Source organism: Salvelinus alpinus, chromosome 7, assembly GCF_045679555.1.
Source record: "Salvelinus alpinus chromosome 7, SLU_Salpinus.1, whole genome shotgun sequence".
Lineage (NCBI taxonomy): Eukaryota > Metazoa > Chordata > Actinopteri > Salmoniformes > Salmonidae > Salvelinus > Salvelinus alpinus.
Window position 1 is genome coordinate 26,992,482 of NC_092092.1, and position 14,799 is coordinate 27,007,280.

Sequence of the window (14,799 nt, forward strand, 5' to 3'; positions counted from 1 at the left end):
TAATTTACAGTGTTACATAGCACTAATATGTGAGAACATGTTTTTGTTTACAACTGTTTTATTGTGTCGTTATAAATGTTGGTAACATGTGGAAATCTGTTGCAGCTCAAATCGACTACAAAACCGACAATGCAGTGCTCTCTATGGGCTTGCTGGCTAGCTAAGTAGCTAGTAAACGTAGCTACCCACAATAATTCCAAAGTCAGTATCAGCATGTGATGTAGCTGTAGTTAGCTGTAAAATCTCCTAAACAAACTGCACTATCAATTTAGTCACAATGTTCAACATCTGACATTCACAACGGCACCATGCATGTAACCTGAACTGAAGAGGCAAACAAATAGGAGAAATGTGTTAGAGACCCTCCAGGAATATTGCAAAAATATGATAAATGGCTCATTCGAGAGAAGACAACCTCCCGCGTCATGACATTTGACATGTACTATATGATAGACGTTTTCGCGATCTAAAAGTCGTTAACCTCCATTTTTTTTCTTGTAACGATTTCAATTTATAAATGTTTTTTCAACCTCTAAGAGAACGAAGATTAATCAATGAGTCCGAATCCCATGTCATCATCAGATCCCTCTTCCTCTTTTTTCTCTTCCGCAGCAGGACCAACCCCAGCTGCATCAGACCCAGCTGCAACAGGATCCACCACAGCACCACCTACTGGCACGGAGGCCAATTTAGAGAGACCAGACTTCATGACTTCATTGATGTCTTTTCCATTCAATTCATTGCCAACATTGCCTAGGCGCGCATCTTCGGCCTCGATTCTTTTCATTGCCAACATTGCCTAGGCGCGCATCTTCGGCCTCGATTCTTTTTACACTCCCCAAAATGGTATTGATGTCCTTGGAGGGGCTGGTGTTACCTCCGAGCACAGCCTGGAAGTAAGCGGACACAACGCAGTTTTAGGTCTAAACAGACACGAAACGTCGGTCACGCTGATTTTTCCGTAAGGTATCCAGTGTAGTGACAGGCTTTATCGCAATGCTACGTTATCCCGGCCGAATTGCTGTATAAATGTCAATAGCGCAGCTACACATAAACATGAAATGACCCAGGGAATCGATAGAACATCACTCAGATGTACAAAAACAATACAACATCCAAAATGGGTGAATCTTTACTTGAAGGTAGATATACTTTATTAATTAATTTATATAATCTATACAGTTCAAGAAGTGAACAAATGTGGATCTTATTTCCTTATGCACAAACAATCAAAATCCACTTAAAAATAGCAACAACTATAAATATTGAGGGTTGGTGTGATGACAACATTATTATTCCTCAGAAGAACAATGGCAAAATGGGGATAATGACTGTTTCAGTCTGTTTGTTTTGAATGGACAGATGGGCTTTTGTTGTGCCTTTTAAAATCACAGAAAAGTTGGAAGTGTTTAGATCTCGTCTACGAAGGGCGTCTTGACGAGGTTTCCACTTGAAGCCATGGACTTCTTGCCCGACACAAACTTATTTGCAGCCTGAGAGAAGAAGGAAAACACATCTAAGCACAAAAATAAACAAACTAGGAAACACTCAGAATATACTGTGCACGTCGAGAGTGAGCTGCAGCAAAGACGGGAATATAGATATACACTGCTCAAAAAAATAAAGGGAACACTTAAACAACACAATGTAACTCCAAGTCAATCACACTTCTGTGAAATCAAACTGTCCACTTAGGAAGCAACACTGATTGACAATACATTTCACATGCTGTTGTGCAAATGGAATAGACAAAAGGTGGAAATTATAGGCAATTAGCAAGACACCCCCAAAAAAGGAGTGATTCTGCAGGTGGTGACCACAGACCACTTCTCAGTTCCTATGCTTCCTGGCTGATGTTTTGGTCACTTTTGAATGCTGGCGGTGCTCTCACTCTAGTGGTAGCATGAGACGGAGTCTACAACCCACACAAGTGGCTCAGGTAGTGCAGTTTATCCAGGATGGCACATCAATGCGAGCTGTGGTAAAAAGGTTTGCTGTGTCTGTCAGCGTAGTGTCCAGAGCATGGAGGCGCTACCAGGAGACAGGCCAGTACATCAGGAGACGTGGAGGAGGCCGTAGGAGGGCAACAACCCAGCAGCAGGACCGCTACCTCCGCCTTTGTGCAAGGAGGTGCACTGCCAGCGCCCTGCAAAATGACCTCCAGCAGGCCACAAATGTGCATGTGTCTGCTCAAACGGTCAGAAACAGACTCCATGAGGGTGGTATGAGGGCCCGACGTCCACAGGTGGAGGTTGTGCTTACAGCCCAACACCGTGCAGGACGTTTGGCATTTGCCAGAGAACACCAAGATTGGCAAATTCGCCACTGGCGCCCTGTGCTCTTCACAGATGATAGCAGGTTCACACTGAGCACATGAGCACATGTGACAGACGTGACAGAGTCTGGAGACGCCGTGGAGAACGTTCTGCTGCCTGCAACATCCTCCAGCATGACCGGTTTGGCGATGGGTCAGTCATGGTGTGGGGTGGCATTTCTTTGTGGGGCCGCACAGCCCTCCATGTGCTCGCCAGAGGTAGCCTGACTGCCATTAGGTACCGAGATGAGATCCTCAGACCCCTTGTGAGACCATATGCTGACACATGCACATTTGTGGCCTGCTGGAGGTCATTTTGCAGGGCTCTGGCAGTGCACCTCCTTGCACAAAGGCGGAGGTAGCGGTCCTGCTGCTGGGTTGTTGCCCTCCTACGGCCTCCTCCACGTCTCCTGATGTACTGGCCTGTCTCCTGGTAGCGCCTCCATGCTCTGGACACTACGCTGACAGACACAGCAAACCTTTTTGCCACAGCTCGCATTGATGTGCTATCCTGGATGAACTGCACTACCTGAGCCACTTGTGTGGGTTGTAGATTCCGTCTCATGCTACCACTAGAGTGAGAGCACCGCCAGCATTCAAAAGTGACCAAAACATCAGCCAGGAAGCATAGGAACTGAGAAGTGGTCTGTGGTCACCACCTGCAGAATCACTCCTTTTTTGGGGGTGTCTTGCTAATTGCCTATAATTTCCACCTTTTGTCTATTCCATTTGCACAACAGCATGTGAAATGTATTGTCAATCAGTGTTGCTTCCTAAGTGGACAGTTTGATTTCACAGAAGTGTGATTGACTTGGAGTTACATTGTGTTGTTTAAGTGTTCCCTTTATTTTTTTGAGCAGTGTATATTCACTTCCACTCAAATTTTCACTTCCTGTCCAATTGACATCAATGCATGACTAAATCAAACGTAAATGTAAGTGGAAGTTAATATTCGCTTAAAACTGAATAAACGTACGTTGGCGACATCAGTTGCTGAGACCGAGTCGAACTTCTGTGCGATGGCCTCGGGGGAGTGGTAGGCCCCTCTGGCCAGAGCCTGTGAACCCATGGCACCTAACAAACCCTCTGAGCTCTCCAACGACATCAGGTACTCAGCCTTCAGCTGGGTCCTACAGGGGTAAAGAAACAGGCACAACTTAAGTCAACATGTAGAAATTCCCTTCTATTTGCAATACTTTTCTCGATTATATGTACTCAAATTCTATAGTGAAGTCTGTGTGCATGTTAGCTTACTTGGCGCGGGTCAGGTCAGCTTCTGAGACCCCCATTGCAACAGCCTTCACCTGGCCAATAGCTGCCTTGATTACCTGTAGAGAGGAGGACAGGGATAGGTCAATAAATTAATCAATGGGAGGTCAAAGTTAATCTTCATTATGCTCTTTCCTCATCCTAAATGAATGATCTTACATTACATTCTATGTAAAAGCAACTATCACTCACAGGGTTCATGGGACTACTTAGCAACTGATTCAGAAAGCTGTTGTGAAGAGTTTGAATTAAGCTTTATGAATTCTCATAAAAAAGTACCTTATTAGAAAGCAGTGGAAATTTAAGAGACATAATACTCACGTCACCAGCTGCTGCAGACTGGGAGATGGTGTAGACTCCAAACAGGCCAGAGTCAGAGTAGTTGACATTGAAAGCAGAGGCCTAAAAGGAGGGGACACCAGAGGAGAATGACATTCGTTTTGCCACTCTAATACAACAATATGAAATTCTGCATGATAGAATACAATATCTATTCTGCACAAAACACTTCTATCAAAAGATTCCTCCACATATTGCATTCCCCTCTTGTATAAAGCTCAGCTATGAAAACACAAACACAATCCAATCTGGTGATTATGCCACTCACATCGAAGGGGTCTGCAGTAGCCTTAGCAACGCCCTGGATGAGTTTGGAGGTGGAATTGGAGCCTCTCTTGATGTGTGGCCCCGCCCCCAAGACGTGCTGAAGTACAGAGAAGGCCATGACCTCATCTGTGCCCACCGCCGCCCCCTCAGACACCACTGCAGAGTGCACCAGGCTGGACCCATTCTGCACCCTCACCTCACCTAGAGAGGAAGGGAGAGAGAGAGACGCAGAGAGAGAGGAGAGAAAGGCAGCAAGAAACTTAGAATTCAGGGAATTTTCCATGCCAGAGGAAAATGACGTTTCATGCTTTTAGCAGATACAGTAGAATAAGAGTCTTACCGCCTCGGTACTGAGCCTTTGTCCCAGCAGTGCCCATCCCACTGCGGATGTTGAGGAACTGCTCTCCCACCTGCTTCAGAACATCGTGGTCCACACCTGAACACATAGAATGCATGTAAGAATACAATAATATATATTTTTTAAATATTCCCTTAACGCACAGCTACCTGGAGAAAAATAATTTGATTAAAAAATATATGTTTTTTATATGTTTAACACTTACCAAGCCCAACCAGAGCCATTCTTGCACTTGTGAAATTGTTCTGGATAAAATTGTGCATCTGAAGAGGCAAACATCAGAGGGTTAATCAAAAACATAACCGTAATGCTGTACTTCGTGAAGTAGAGGCATGCTGGGTTGTGCATCAGGAGAGGAAGATGAACGTCCATAGCATTAGTCCCCTGCATTATCATTGAGTTGGACCAGGATGTTGAGTGTCTTACATGGTCAGCGTCGACGTGGCCAACCATGTAGTCTGGGCAGTAGAGGGAGTTGGACAGCGTGTTCTTGTAAGCAGCTCCATGTAGACCCTCAATCACACCTGAGGAAAATAACCGCAAGGCCCTTCAGCCGCAGTGTGATGACAATTTGCAATCTTTTGACATTCAGCATAATGTAATCTAGAGCCGTTAACAGAAAGTACATTCAAATAAAGAAACAAACAATCACATGACTGACTGTGTGTGTGTGTGTGAGTGTGTGTGCTAACCCATCTGGGGGGTCTGTGCGGCCAGGGCCTTGTCCATCTTGACCCTGAAGGTGAGGTCAGACACCTCCCACGGCCTGAACTCTGGGGCTGTGGTCACATTGATCAGGTACTCCATCACTGTGTCACTGCATTAGACAACACACAGAAATGAGAATAACAATGATTTATTCACCATATATTTTAGATCTCTGTTTGTGTACACATATGAATGCGTGAGGCAAGCAACACTTACATGTGGTCTCTGAGACAGTCAACCGAGTAGATCATGTTCTCTCTGGATGACGTCACGCTGCATAGAAAATACACACACACAGATACACTACATGACCAAAAGTATATGGACACCTGCTTGTCGAACATCTCATTCCAAAATCATGGGCATTAATATGGACTTGGTCCCCCCTTTGCTGCTATAACAGCCTCCTCTCTTCTGGAAAGGTTTTCTACTAGATGTTGGAACATTGCTGCGGGGACTTGCTTTCCATTCAACCACAAGAACTTTAGTGAGGTCGGGTACTGATGTTGAGCGATTAGCCCCGTCTCGCAGTCGGCGTTCCAATTCATCCCAAAGGTGTTCGATGGGGTTGAGGTCAGGGCTCTGTGCAGGCCAGTCAAGTTCTTCCATTTCTGTATGGACCTCGCTTTGTGCACAGGGGCATTGTCATGCTGAAACAGGAAATTACCTTCCTCAAACTTTTGCCACAAAGTTGGAGGCAAAGAATTGTCTAGAATGCCATTGTACGCTTCAGTGTTTAGATTTCCCTTCACTGGAACTAATGGGCCTAGCCCGAACCATGAAAAACAGACCATTATTCCTCCTCCACCAAACTTTACAGTTGGCACTATGCATTGGGGTAGGTAGCATTCTCCTGGCATTCGCTAAAGTCAGATTCGTCTGTCGAACTGCCAGATGGTGAAGCTTGATTCATCACTCAAGAGAACGTGTTTCCACTGCTCCAGAGTCCAATGGCAGCGAGCTTCATACCACTCCAGCCGACGCTTGGCATTGCGCATGGTGATCTTAAGCTTGTGTGCGGCTGCTCTGCCATGGAAACCCATTTCATGAAGCTCCAGACGAACAGTTATTGTGCTGATGTTGTTTCCAGAGGCAGTTTGGATCTTGGTGGCGAGTGTTGCAACCAAGGACGGACTATTTTTAAACGCAACGCGCTTCAGCACTCCGCGATCCCGTTCTGTGAGCTTGTGTGGCCTACCACTTCACGGCTGAGCCGTTGTTGCTCTTAGACATTTCCACGTCACAATAACAGCACTTACAGTTGACCAGGGCAGCTCTAGCAGGGCAGAAATTTTACGAACTGACTTGTTGGAAAGGTGGCATCCTATGACGGTGCCACGTTGAAAGTCACTGCGCACTTCAGTAAGACCATTCTACTGCCAATGTTTGTCTATGAAGATCGCATGGCTGTGTGCTCGATTTTATACAACTGTCAGCAACAGGTATGGCCGAAATATCCGAATCCACTAATTTGAAGAGATGTCAGGGCTCCGGGCTCCGGGCAGCCGAGCGGAAATGGAGGAAAACTCGCCTCCCTGCGGACCTGGCATCCTTTCACTCCCTCCTCTCTACATTTTCCTCTTCTGTCTCTGCTGCTAAAGCCACTTTCTACCACTCTAAATTCCAAGCATCTGCCTCTAACCCTAGGAAGCTCTTTGCCACCTTCTCCTCCCTCCTGAATCCTCCTCCCCCTCCCCCCCCCTCCTCCCTCTCTGCAGACGACTTCGTCAACCATTTTGAAAAGAAGGTCGACGACATCCGATCCTCGTTTGCTAAGTCAAACGACACCGCTGGTTCTGCTCACACTGCCCTACCCTGTGCTTTGACCTCTTTCTCCCCTCTCTCTCCAGATGAAATCTCGCGTCTTGTGACGGCCGGCCGCCCAACAACCTGCCCGCTTGACCCTATCCCCTCCTCTCTTCTCCAGACCATTTCCGGAGACCTTCTCCCTTACCTCACCTCGCTCATCAACTCATCCTTGACCGCTGGCTACGTCCCTTCCGTCTTCAAGAGAGCGAGAGTTGCACCCCTTCTGAAAAAACCTACACTCGATCCCTCCGATGTCAACAACTACAGACCAGTATCCCTTCTTTCTTTTCTCTCCAAAACTCTTGAACGTGCCGTCCTTGGCCAGCTCTCCTGCTATCTCTCTCAGAATGACCTTCTTGATCCAAATCAGTCAGGTTTCAAGACTAGTCACTCAACTGAGACTGCTCTTCTCTGTATCACGGAGGCGCTCCGCACTGCTAAAGCTAACTCTCTCTCCTCTGCTCTCATCCTTCTAGACCTATCGGCTGCCTTCGATACTGTGAACCATCAGATCCTCCTCTCCACCCTCTCCGAGTTGGGCATCTCCGGCGCGGCCCACGCTTGGATTGCGTCCTACCTGACAGGTCGCTCCTACCAGGTGGCGTGGCGAGAATCTGTCTCCTCACCACGCGCTCTCACCACTGGTGTCCCCCAGGGCTCTGTTCTAGGCCCTCTCCTATTCTCGCTATACACCAAGTCACTTGGCTCTGTCATAACCTCACATGGTCTCTCCTATCACTGCTATGCAGACGACACACAATTAATCTTCTCCTTTCCCCCTTCTGATGACCAGGTGGCGAATCGCATCTCTGCATGTCTGGCAGACATATCAGTGTGGATGACGGATCACCACCTCAAGCTGAACCTCGGCAAGACGGAGCTGCTCTTCCTCCCGGGGAAGGACTGCCCGTTCCATGATCTCGCCATCACGGTTGACAACTCCATTGTGTCCTCCTCCCAGAGCGCTAAGAACCTTGGCGTGATCCTGGACAACACCCTGTCGTTCTCAACTAACATCAAGGCGGTGGCCCGTTCCTGTAGGTTCATGCTCTACAACATCCGCAGAGTACGACCCTGCCTCACACAGGAAGCGGCGCAGGTCCTAATCCAGGCACTTGTCATCTCCCGTCTGGATTACTGCAACTCGCTGTTGGCTGGGCTCCCTGCCTGTGCCATCAAACCCCTACAACTCATCCAGAACGCCGCAGCCCGTCTGGTGTTCAACCTTCCCAAGTTCTCTCACGTCACCCCGCTCCTCCGCTCTCTCCACTGGCTTCCAGTTGAAGCTCGCATCCGCTACAAGACCATGGTGCTTGCCTACGGAGCTGTGAGGGGAACGGCACCTCAGTACCTTCAGGCTCTGATCAGGCCCTACACCCAAACAAGGGCTCTGCGTTCATCCACCTCTGGCCTGCTCGCCTCCCTACCACTGAGGAAGTACAGTTCCCGCTCAGCCCAGTCAAAACTGTTCGCTGCTCTGGCACCCCAATGGTGGAACAAACTCCCTCACGACGCCAGGACAGCGGAGTCAATCACCACCTTCCGGAGACACCTGAAACCCCACCTCTTCAAGGAATACCTAGGATAAAGCAATCCTTCTGCCCCCCCCCCCCCCCCTTAAAAGATTTAGATGCACTATTGTAAAGTGGCTGTTCCACTGGATGTCATTAGGTGAATGCACCAATTTGTAAGTCGCTCTGGATAAGAGCGTCTGCTAAATGACTTAAATGTAAATGTAAATGTCCACATACTTTTGTATATATAGTGTAAGTATGACATCCATGGCAGTGGTACAGTTAGTCAGAAAATATGCTAAAGAGATTCTGTGGTACTTTTGTATACTTTTTAGCCAATAGTTGTGAAAGTAGCACTCATGAACCAAAAGTCACATACGTATGTGCACCACGGCATTGTTCTCTCGCTCTCTCTCTGCTGTGTCCACGGAACCATCGGGCCCGTCCTGCAACCTCATTGGATAATGCTGGGCAGGCCCCTTCCTAGCTGCCACTCAAATGCGAGGGGCTGAAGATCATTGGCTAGAACTCAAACTGCTAGTGAGCTGGCCCAATTGGGGGAAAATGGCACGGCACAGCTTCAAGGAAACAGTCACTTTCAAACTAGGGATTTCGTGGAAAATTTAGGTAAAACAGTAATTCTTCTCAGATGATGATGCATGAACTACACATTGACACATCCAGCCCAAAGCTGGAGGTTTAAATAAATACGTTGTTAGTCGCCAAAGTAACGGAACATGTCTTTAAGTATCCCAAACAATATAAATCAAAGATATGTCTAGTTCTCTTTATGTTTGTATGAGGATGTACACTAAATCACAGACACTGACCATAGACTGCCTCCAACTGCTTCCACACCACGACAGATCCTGAAGGCTGAAGCACCTTTGGTAGTCTGGAAAAGAGCAGCAGAGATTGGGATGAACCACATCACTAGTTCCTAAGCAGTATTGAGTACATTGAACAATCACTCAAGCTCCTGGATACATCACGTTGATGGAGGGTTAATGAACCAGAACCAGGTGTACCAGGTTGGCAGCCAGACGGAGCAGATGGGTGACCCCCTGGTTCTCCGGGGACTCATATCGACATCCAGCTTTCACAAACACACCGATCCTGGAAGCCGGGGAGTAGTTGTCCAACGAGGCTATCACCAGACCGCTGGGCAGTTTAGTCACCTGGAGGAGAAATATCAGTTAGCATCACACATACAGTGCCTTCAGGAAGTATTCATACCCCTTGACTTATTCCACATTTTGTTGTGTTACAGCCTGAATAATACAATTTTAAAAATCTCACCCATCTACACATAATACTCCATAATGACAAAGTGAAAACCTTTTTTTTGTGAAAGGGTAAAATTACAATTTTAAAAAACATTGGCGACTTTGTATTTGTAGTGAACTTTGTTCTGAAGTTATCAGCAGTCAGAGAGACTCTGATAAACCATGTGATTCTATGTTTAGCTGAGATCTTCTGTTTCTTCTGTGCATAAAGTGACACAGGAGGGCAAAAAGTGTCTAATTAGGCACTTAGCTGTGGTCTGAGGCAGGCGTTAGATTACGAGCATTTTCAAGTGCAACGTTATTAACGATGGTTTTGGGAAACAGCTCGGAGATTTAAGGATACTCCTTCAATGGTTGTAACGATAAACTTAGCCTTAAGATGCTTTTGGGAAACCGGGCCTTGGTCTGTTTGGGTGACCACATAGAAATGTCTTTGTGAGGAGAGAGAAACATGTCAACACCCACTGACCTGCACATCCTGAGGCTGAAACTTGACATGCTCTGCAGCGGCATCCAACTTACGGGCAGCCTGGGCTGCGTAAAGCCTTGTCTGTAATAGAGAAAAGATACAAGGTGACTTAATATCCTATTAGGGTTTTATGGTGGGTCTGGACTCTGGAGAGAGAGAGAAAATTAGATGATTGAGAATCAGAAACAGAATGATGGTTGAATGCAGACTGGACAGATGTGGATGGACCTTATGGTGGCACAGTGGTATAATAATATTCAAATGTTTCATGTTTAATAAAAAGTCACATTCCGTATTTTCTGTTTCCATTCAACAGTGCAGCCCGGTCACTCGTTTGTTTTGGTTTTGGGGGTCTGTGGAGGAGGATCATGGAAAGTGCAAAATCAAAGAACAGGTATATTCACCATGTTGGACCATGATGAAGCTTGAGCCGGGATAAACTTGGCTGTAAGGGGGAAATTAGCTTCCTAGAAAGTCTTTCTCCGGTTCAACTCATTCATAGATGCTAACTACCTTTAGCGCCTATTGACGATAGTATCTTCTGGCCGGTGGAATTTTGTTAAGAGAAATCATTTTCATAAAACAAAATGTTAAATTACAGGGTTAGGGTTAGTGTTCCCACATACCCATATCTCCATTTTACAGCGCTTGTTTACAGAAGCCCATAAAACCTAGTGGTCAAACAAGGAAATGGTTCAAATCATTTCCCCACCATTCATTTTGGAAACACTTAAAATAAGGGCTGTTTCATGTAGACTTACCCTGGCGTGATGTTTTGATAACCGTGTAAATCTATCTAGGGAAAGGTGACTTATCAATATATTCACCTGTATTTGCCCCCAAAAAATGTAACGATAATTAGCTGCAAATGTGGCTATCATAAAGAACTACAAATCCAATGATGATCTGGACGAGGCTGCTGAATCGAAGCAAAGGTAAGAATCTCTGGATTAACTAATGTTAACCATTGGTGGAAAAAGTACCCAATTGTTATACTTGAGTAAAAGTAAAGATACTTTAATAGAAAATTACTTAAGTAAAAGTCACCCAGTAAAGTCCTACTTGTAAAAATATATATACTTAAGTATCAAAAGTAAATGTAATTGCTCAAATATACTTAAGTATCAAAATTAAAAGTATAAATAATTTAAAATTCGTTATATTAAGCAAACCAGACGGCACCATTTTCTTATTTACGAATAGCCAGGGGCACACTCCAACACTCAGACATAATTTACAAACGAAGCATGTGTTTAGTGAGTCTGCCAGATCAGAGGCAGTAGGGATGACCAGGAACGTTCTCTTGATAAGAATAGTAAAGTACAGATAAATGTAGTTATGAATAAGTTGGCTAAATGTATTTTAAATGAACAATTCAACTGTCTTGTGCAAGTTTTAAATTGACACAATACTTGTTAGCAAAGGTGTCAGCTAGAGATAACATACAGAAGCTTTCAGGGATTTTTAGTTTTGCATGATGTCTACTTTGATGATAATTAGCATTTTTTAATCTGAGAGTAAATAGAGACCAATATATTGATAAGTCAACCAGTTAATGTTTGTGAGAGCGTGACAGCAAAGTTTACTTATGCATTAGCTAGCTAGGAAAGCAAACTTGTGAGAATGTTATGGTATTCATTGATATTGGAACTTTTAAAACATCAAGTTGTAGCCAACTGAATGTAACGTTATGTCCTGATTAATTGAATGACACGACAGTGTGTGCCAGCTATCTGCATCATAGTGCACAGTCCAAGACACATGACCACCTGCTATGAACTACATTTGACTTTCAAGGGAGAATCACACCGAAGGCTTGATGTCAAACCAACAGCTGCTCAACCCTATAGCTACCCCGGGTGAGACTGATAAACAACTGAACTGTTATCCTCTGCATGATCTGATCTTTTGATTGGACAGACCGCAGGGGACAAATTTGACAACACATTGACAGCGGGTAAAGAGTAGACACAATTTGTGGAATATTTTAACGTAACGTTAGCTTAATAACCACATTTTTCGACCCACTATCAAACGTTTAGGCTGGGTTTATCATCATTGTGTTAACGTTCGCTTCCTCGCTAGTATGTTTACGTTAGCTACCTAGTGACATCACAATTTATGGTGAAAGGGGATACCTAGTCAGTTGTACAAATGAATGCATTTAACCCAACCCCTCTGAATCAGAGAGGTGCGGGTGGCTGCAATAATCAACATCCACGTCTTCGGCGCCCGGGGATCAGTGGGTTAACTGCCTTGCTCAGGGGCAGAACGACAGATTTTTACCTTGTCAACTCGGGGATTTGTTCCAGCAGTTACTGTCCCGAGCGCTATTCTCGACAACCAAGCCCTACAATCTATAATTGGCTTTTAAAAACGTCTCATGAATAATCAACTATTCAATTTATGAAAATGGCAAAGGAGTTCTTACCGATAACTGACTTATTCCGCGAATCCCCTTCATCTCCCCTCTATCCTTAAACAAGGACGATGAAACAATATGGCTGACATAGGAATGTCTTACCCAGAATTCCTAGCGCACCAACTTCTTCCTCGGGGGTTTAAAACGTGCACTAACAAGTGTATTTGCCACCACTGTTTTAAATGTGCTAAAAAAAACTTTTTATCTACCCTGCAGGATTCTACAAATATTGTCCACATTTTGTGAAAATGCACAACATGCATCAATTGCAAATAACTGGTAACAAAACAAAGCAAAAAGAAGAACATGGGCGGGTCAAACAATTCACTTCCTGCTCAGTTTAGCAACCAAAGCCCCCATGCGTTCCACGCTCAGTCCTAAACACGTGCTGTTAGAGTAGCTGCGTGTTGAAGTTCCTCTAGCTTTCGAGAATCTAAACAAGCTATTTTATCTACATAACGATTTATTTTAGAATTTCCCTAAACCTCAATCGTAGACGTATAGTCCTCCGTGAAGCATTCGCCGAGAGGAGAAATATCAGAAATAAACGGAAGTAAGCATGGTGAGTGTTTCAATGAACCGCTTCAGTTAGCATTTCTAGCTACCGTTAGCTAACTACCTGAATACCGGTAATAACGTAGCTAGCTAACGTTACCTAATTGATAAGGATAACGTTATTTCGTTCTCATCTAGTCTCTACATCTTCTAACCGTTTTTGTGTTTGTTCTCAGACTGAAGCCGAAGTGAATCCCAAGGCCTACCCCCTGGCCGACGCCACACTTTCCAAAACCATCCTGGACCTTGTGCAGCAAGCCTCCAACTACAAACAGTTGAGGAAAGGGGCCAATGAGGGTGAGAATCTGACATTGATGAATACCCAATTGATAATATATCAGTAATGTACTGGAAATATACTCCTTCCTGCAAGCAACATTATACCAGCTTCTAAGACATCTGCCCCAATTGCACAGTACATGAGGTTGAGTGTGCTTGGTCTCTGACCACAGATTAGCTGGTTCAAATCCTGCTCAGATTACCACTTGAAACACTACAAAAGTTATCTATGGAATTCTAATCTATCAAAGACCTATATCACTAACCCTTAAATCTTATCTGCCCTCTTCCAGCCACCAAGACATTGAACCGTGGTATCTCTGAGTTCATTGTGATGGCTGCTGATGCTGAGCCACTGGAGATCATCCTCCACCTGCCACTGCTCTGCGAGGACAAGAATGTCCCCTACGTGTTTGTGCGCTCTAAGCAGGCCCTGGGTCGTGCCTGTGGGGTCTCCCGCCCCGTCATCGCCACCTCAATCACCATCAAGGAGGGCTCTCAGCTGAAGCCCCAGATCCAGTCTACCCAGATGGCCATTGAGAGACTGCTGGTCTGATCTGGTTGCTGCTCTGCTCTCTATAGTATTGGATAGTCTGAAGGACTATATCAGGCAATTGAATAATGTCTTCTTTTGGATAGTTGAATTGTCTTTGGAAGATGCATTGTATTTTGTCAGGGACATGCAAAGAAAATGATTAATTTCTGTGTACTATGTTATGTAATTGACTCTTTTGTTTTGTGATAATAAAACATTTCTTTTTACTAATGTGTGATATGTAATTGTGTTCCATTTTGTAAGTGCCATAAGACTATTACAGTATTTTGCTAATTATGGTCGCACATATGGTACAAAACAACAAAACAAAAAAACAAGAAGAAATCATTATATTTAGTGTACATGGTGATGACCGTTATATGCGGTAGGAATTTTGGCAACACCTCAATTCTACACAATTGAAGTCTGTAAACAAACAATATGGACTCGAGAAGAGTGGAAAGAGACTGAAATTGAAAAGAGCAATTAGTATTATCTTCCAGGGACATAAAAAAGTTATTATTTTTTTAGAAGGCAGCAGGAATTTCACAAAGCTCTAATTCTAGGATTTGTATTTGGATAGTTGAATTGTCTTTGGAAGATGCATTGTATTTTGTCAGGGACATGCAAAGAAAATGATTAATTTCTGTGTACTATGTTATGTAATTGACTCTT

General features: G+C 44.7%; 2 protein-coding genes across 2 annotated transcripts; one reads left to right on the plus strand and one right to left on the minus strand.

Annotated features, from left to right (window-relative positions):
* Positions 1 to 1,121: 1,121 nt before the first annotated feature.
* On the minus strand, positions 1,122 to 12,882 carry uqcrc2b (ubiquinol-cytochrome c reductase core protein 2b). The gene is made up of 14 exons (XM_071409636.1): positions 12,765 to 12,882; positions 10,334 to 10,414; positions 9,607 to 9,756; positions 9,409 to 9,473; positions 5,472 to 5,528; positions 5,240 to 5,364; positions 4,974 to 5,071; positions 4,753 to 4,810; positions 4,530 to 4,625; positions 4,191 to 4,390; positions 3,905 to 3,985; positions 3,569 to 3,642; positions 3,291 to 3,444; positions 1,122 to 1,493 (listed from the first exon to the last, which is right to left on the minus strand). Exons 1-14 carry the CDS (start codon positions 12,795 to 12,797, stop codon positions 1,410 to 1,412), a joined length of 1,356 nt encoding a protein of 451 aa, XP_071265737.1. The 5' UTR covers positions 12,798 to 12,882; the 3' UTR covers positions 1,122 to 1,409.
* A 40-nt stretch (positions 12,883 to 12,922) lies between these two features.
* Positions 12,923 to 14,351, plus strand: LOC139580708 (NHP2-like protein 1). Its single transcript, XM_071409639.1, has 3 exons — positions 12,923 to 13,317; positions 13,487 to 13,607; positions 13,883 to 14,351. Exons 1-3 carry the CDS (start codon positions 13,315 to 13,317, stop codon positions 14,143 to 14,145), a joined length of 387 nt encoding a protein of 128 aa, XP_071265740.1. The 5' UTR covers positions 12,923 to 13,314; the 3' UTR covers positions 14,146 to 14,351.
* The last annotated feature ends 448 nt before the right edge of the window (positions 14,352 to 14,799 follow it).

What these genes read in the sequence shown, in the direction of transcription:
- uqcrc2b (XM_071409636.1), bottom strand. Translation starts at nt 12,797, where the DNA reads ATGAAGGGGATTCGCGGAATAAGTCAGTTATCG. An exon ending in GCTGACCTGACCCGCGCCAA is followed by an intron (nt 3,445 to 3,568) that starts GTAAGCTAACAT and finishes TTACCCCTGTAG; the next exon opens with GACCCAGCTGAAGGCTGAGT. An exon ending in CAGCAACTGATGTCGCCAAC is followed by an intron (nt 1,494 to 3,290) that starts GTACGTTTATTC and finishes TTCTTCTCTCAG; the next exon opens with GCTGCAAATAAGTTTGTGTC.
- LOC139580708 (XM_071409639.1), top strand. An exon ending in GAGGAAAGGGGCCAATGAGG is followed by an intron (nt 13,608 to 13,882) that starts GTGAGAATCTGA and finishes GCCCTCTTCCAG; the next exon opens with CCACCAAGACATTGAACCGT.